We start from the raw sequence: 6000 nt of genomic DNA, 5'->3' as shown, positions 1-6000 counted from the left end.
AATCTGGAAAAATTTCAGTTCACCGAATGTAAGCTTTTTCTAACACCTAAATGAAACAATTCAACTTGCCAAAATCATCACTGATAATTATTTAAGATCAGAATTAAAAGGTATGAAGAGAAGAGTATTAAGATTCCCTCTACTAAAAAACTTTATTCTGAAACCTGACACACACTGACATCACAGGGTCTAACCAAGTAAAATCTGCATTATTCCCTCCAGTAGTTTTAACTGAAGTTGGTTTTTATGATGCCCAATGAAAAACAAATTCCAATTTGAATTTAGAACTCCCTGAGAGCAGAAACGTGTTGCTGATAGATCTCATCCTAACTTATAGGTGTTCACAAAATCTTACTTTTCTAGGAAGAGGAAAAGAAGTAATTTTACTGTGTATATTTCTTAAGAAAATGGCCTCCTCTGGTGAGCTTTTGGGAGCTCACCACCAAATACTTCCATTGTCTTCCATATTTACAACCAAAGGTATCAAAGGAAAACTTATCACATTTAAAACCAGAATATCCTTTTTCCAAACATTAATACGAAGTGTTACCGTATTGTCCATTGTCCATTCTATGGATTAAGGAAGATGCTAAAAAAGGTGAATCTGAGGCGGCAGTGATTTGAAAAATAGGATTCAATTTAAGACAGGGCTAGAATCTAAAATGTGCTGAAAATTTTAAGCTCCTTAATATCAAAATATTTACTCAGCATAATATATGTGGAGAATGGCAGTTACTTTTAACAACTTACATTTTTGGTAAAATTTAGTGTGGGCAGAAAACATTACTTCAGCATTTTAATTGTTCAGTATTGCTATATACTTTGTCATGTGGCTGAATAAAGCTCACGGCTTATTAAATGTTTCAATGACTAGCAATTTTAAATATTGCATTATTTTGAACTTCAACCATGACTCTATCATTTTATTCATTTGCTGTCCCCGAGCCTGAATAACAAAAATCCCTTAGAAATGGTTAATATAGATATGCTCCTATGTTATCATTTACCCAACAAAAATGTAAGGAAAAAAGAGACTGATTTGGGTAATTATGGTTACATGAAATTTTCTTGTAACCATTCAAACATTTGGTGAAGTCCTCATACTCCAATCTTTTAAGCATTCTAATTCCCAATGGTCAGAAAGCTTTAGCCATCCCTACTGAAGATATGATCACCTTTTCAAAAATTATCATTCAGGGGCGCCTGGGTGGCTCAGTGGGTTAAGGGTCTGACTCTTGATTTCAGCTCAGGTCATGATCCCAGAATCGTGGGATCAAGCCCCATGGCTGGGCTCTGTGCGGAGCATGGAGCCTGCTTCTCTCTCTCTCTTCTCTCCCTCCCTCCCCTGCCGGCACTCTCTAAAATTACATTTAAAACTTATTCAGTGCTACTTATTTTAAATATAAATTTTTAGGTTAGGCCTTGCCATACCAAATTTCCTTTCTGCCTTAGTTTCATAAAATAATCTAACCTCAAAATGCAACCGCATAGTGAACTTGTTTTTAAAAGCCAGAACTAAACAGTTTATGACCTCAAGAAAATCAGCAAACAGCTGTTTTCTATTAACTTGTAGCTCTCCAGAGAAACCTACATATTCAGGAAGTTTGGCTTAGCGGCTGTCCGTAATATGTAGAAGACCAGTAAGTAGCAGGAGTAGCAGACTAAGACCTGACCCCACTTTCAGGATTAGGACATCACCACTAGAAGTACCAAGTTAATCAGAATGACTCAACATTTAAAATCTGAGTATTCTTCTGTTAATTTTGTTATGTATGTAAATATATATATATATTCACATATATATAGTTTCAAAACCACTAAAACCAGATCAACTACTAGAAAAAAAGTGTAATGTACTTTTGTATTAAAAGATAGAATTTTAGCTGTTAGAAAAATTAGCCATCTTCCAAGCCAAAAAAAAACCATGCATCTTGGAAGTTAAAAAAAAAAAAAAAAAAATCCAATACATGAGAAGTATTTGGATTTAACATTAGGCAATTAACTAAGACATTCACACAACATATGCATGTCAGTCTCCTATATGGTCCTAGAGCCTGCAGTATTTTAATTTATTGTGAAACCAGGTAACCAAATACTTAAATATATCCACAACATCTATATACCACGGTAATGCATAGTACATAATATACTGACATCTCAAAATAAAGTTCTATTACATTTTTTTTTTCTTGCAAATTATGGTAGAAGATTATCACCTGCCACATTCTGAAATGGCACCAACTTCATGTAATGTTCTATATTAATGTACTAAAATCCTTACTGGTAATGATGTCTTATGCAGTATCATCTGAACATTTGAAACCAAGCTGTTAATCTAATAACCACAGTATGTTATCAATTAAAACCACTGCATATTCAGATGTTAAAGCAGGAAGTTATACAGCAGGAAAAATATTTCTAATTCACAGTTTCAAAAAATAAAGGGTGCAGTTTTCAAATATCTGATTGCTTAAATTGGTCGATTTAACAACTGCCTCCTTCAATACATGTAAACTATGTTTGCACAGCATTAGGAGATGTCTTTTATTTCAGAAGTTAGTTCTTACTGTTACAGGAGCACCACAAATTTGAAGGAAGAGGCTACAGTGTGAAATGAGCTCACTGAAGGATATGTTAAATAAAATTTTAACTACAATATAAGATACTGCAAAGCTTTGTCTCCCCCCAGCACAGACCCCTTAAATCAGGAAAAGTAGTCAACACTTACCAAATACAATATGTGAATTAGCGCTACAAGAGGGGGAAAATCTAACTCAACTAAAAGACGACACTATATTAGCTAACAAACCTGTGCTAGTCAGCTTCAGAATTTTCCTAAAAATAAAATTCAAAAGCATACACAGTATTTGTATCCTTCGATAAGGAATGTAGGGATCCAAAGGGAATGAAAGAAACATCTGGCTTTAAAAATTTCTAAGTTGGAAACACACACACACAAATGGGTAACTGAGAAAAACCGAGTACTTAAATATTCAAATTTTAAGTGTGTAAGAAAATTTATAATAGAAAAAGTGGCAAATTGTTATTGTGACTTGATTTGCTGAAAACATCTGCAAATTCACACTGGCATTAAGAAAACCAAAGTTTCAAAAATTTACTCCTCTCTCTCTCTCTTTCTCCAGATATGTTTTCTGTGCAAAAATAAATATCTGAAAATTGCACTAATACAATAATATTTTAACTTTTGTTATTATGAATAATCTGCACATGCTGCTTTACAGACAATACATATTTGTAAACTTGCTCATGCAAAATTAGTGTGTGCAATAGGGATACTGTTAATCCCCATACTTAAAAAAATGATACCTTATTATCTCTTTTAAACTGCCAAGCCTTCTGAAACGTAACAAATCTTACACAGATGTTCTTGTCTGCCAGCTAAAAACTGATTTATGTTGCTGAAACAAAAAGTTATACAAGAAAAACATGGTTTTCAGTCTTGTAAAATTTTTTGATTTTTTTCTTTAAAAGAAAATTTATAAAAGAAAGAAATTCATGGTCACAAAATTTCAACATTTTAATCCTAAACATTACAGGGCAAGTAGATACTGGACCCTATTCTCCATAAATCCTAAATTTTAGTTTCCATTTTTAAATGTTGCCCTAACCACTAAAACATTAGTGGTTTTACAACCTCTGGAGATTGTGGAAATACAGGTTTCTGAAATAAATGCTACAAAAACAACAATGGAAGAAAGCCAAACTGTCTCCATGAAGGGGGGAAAAATGGAACATTTTGAAGCCTTAAATACTTCTTTCCATGTCTTATGATTAACCTGTCAATTCAGTGCATCATATGGTCAAAGTAATGGTCCCCGTGTTGAACAAACATCTAACTAGTGTCCATTGATTCCAAGTTAGTAGATGATGAATCTTTTTGGATACTTTCAAAGATGGCCGCCAGCTCAGGGTTAGAACTGATCTGTGACTGGAATTCACTCATCAGTGGACTCTTCTCTGCTTCTGGAATGGTTAGCAATGCTGCTACTGCTCTCATGGCAGATCGCTTTAGTTCATCTTGCTTTTCAAACTCCTGCTTTACTGAGTTTGCCTTCACCTGTAACATTGAGTAAATTTATAATATAGGTTATAAAGACAGCTCTTGAACAAAATTTAAGCATGTAGAAATTTCTGGTGAATAAAGCAAAGCCACTGTTTTATAGGTCCAAAAGATACATTAAACTGTTTGAGGGAACATTTTATACAAAGCCCATTATAAAAACAGAAAATCCAGAGCCATCATGGTTGAAACAAAGAATCGGGACCCAGAGCCTTACCTGCTTAAAGCAAGTCCTACTCTGGTCTCCAAGAAACTACTCCTCTAGCTACCCTCTTCATCCCTTATTCTCAAACATGTCATGTACTGCCCTATACCATGCCTTAATTTGTCCATTTTTCTATAAAAAATCCTGTTCTGAATCTAAAAATAATTCTAACTTTTCAAGTTCATTTTATATGTCACCGTGCTCATATGAAGTTTTCTAGGACTCCCATTTACCTCCTCCTCTACCAGAATATACCACTTCCTCCTTCATGGTCTCATAATCAGTACTTCAACATATGTATCATATTTATAACATTAAATAAAAGCTTTTAGAATGGCATTTAATGGTGCTGAGTTTTCTAAAACATCACCTTTAAAAGGCTAACTTAAAAAAATTCTTAATGTGTTTTTCAGAGAGAGAAACAGAGCATGAGTGCGGAAGGGGCCGAGAGAGAGAGAGAGAGGGAGACACAGAATCTGAGAAGGCTCAGAGCTGTCGGCGCAGGGCTTGAACCCACAAACCACGTGATCATGACCTGAGCCAAAGTCAGACGCTTAACCGACTGAGCTACCCAGGAGCCCCTAAAAGGTTACCTTTTCAAACCAACTAATACATAGGGTGCTAGCATGGTTAAATTTGGAAAACTACAGTATGAAATTGTCTAGGATTTCTCTGGCCTAGGGTGATGTCTATCAATGATTACCTTAGTTGTACATGTGGCACGTAATGGCTCAACAAGTCGGTCCAACCTCTGTAGTACTGCACTTGGACAAAGGGTGGAGAGTCTCACCAACATTAAAAATGTTAGCATCTGTTAGAAATTAAAACAAAAAATTTAGACTTTGCATTATTTTCTAAAGACAAAATTCCAAATTCTGACGAAGCTTTTAAGAGGAAATGCCTAGCATGTCCCGTAAAGTTTAATTTTAATGTAATCTGCCATTTGGAATCACATAAATTTGTTTCAAACTTTATTCTGAGGAATAGTAGTTACCACCATTAGACAGAGCTACCTTATAATGTGGTCCCTAGAGTCCAGAACTCAATCCTGGCTGCACATTAGCACTGGAGAGCTTTAGAAATCTGCCCAATTCCTCAACCCCTTTCCCAGAGATTTTTACTTAACCTGTCATGATAGGGCCACAGATAACAGTATTTTTTAAAAAGCCTCATGTGCACCAGAATGGAAAATCACTGAACAAGAAAATAACTGAACTAGGAGAAAAGCTTTGTAATCTCCACTGTCTTAGCAAATATTCCATATAAAGCCCAGTAGCTCATAATCTTTTTTTTCTCTCTTAGACTATAACTGTACAGTAACACAGGAGGATCCTATTACTTCTTTTGGGGTTCTTCTCACTGAATTTGGGAGAGTCAGGTAACTACCACACAGGAAACAGAAGTTGTATTTCTGATACTATGGCTGAATTACTATTCAACTACCAGTTTTGCCCTGCTTGACTAAAAGCCCTGAAGAGTAGAAGAGAGACAATGCACTACTTTTTTTAAATCACCCTTTTATAGTTCAAATTTAAAATGGACATGAACAAAGAAAACAAAGAGCAGCTATGCAAAGTTCCTTCTCTAAACCTCTGAAGGGGTATTTCTCTCTAGCTGTTTCCACAGATTCCTTTGTATATGTGGAAACAGTCCTTCTGTATTATCTTTTAACAATATTCTTGATATTAAGCCTATTATACTGGAAAATAAAAAT

At 34.9% G+C, this 6000-nt stretch overlaps 1 protein-coding gene across 1 annotated transcript in view; it reads right to left on the bottom strand.

Annotated features, from left to right (window-relative positions):
- Nucleotides 1-2029: 2029 nt before the first annotated feature.
- Nucleotides 2030-6000, bottom strand: part of CAND1 (cullin associated and neddylation dissociated 1) — a 43981-nt gene continuing 40010 nt past the window's right edge. Inside the window, exons 14-15 of the mRNA XM_039234287.1 lie at nt 4990-5097; nt 2030-4078 (exon numbers count right to left, since the gene is read on the bottom strand). Coding sequence (XP_039090218.1) covers nt 3854-4078; nt 4990-5097 — 333 coding nt within the window. The 3' untranslated portion in view covers nt 2030-3853. The remainder of the gene's footprint in view (nt 4079-4989; nt 5098-6000) is intronic.

This window comes from Hyaena hyaena, unplaced genomic scaffold, assembly GCF_003009895.1.
Source record: "Hyaena hyaena isolate Hyena2069 unplaced genomic scaffold, ASM300989v1 scaffold_87, whole genome shotgun sequence".
Lineage (NCBI taxonomy): Eukaryota > Metazoa > Chordata > Mammalia > Carnivora > Hyaenidae > Hyaena > Hyaena hyaena.
Note: the sequence above shows the minus strand (reverse complement) of the source record. Positions and strands in the feature narration are given on the sequence as shown.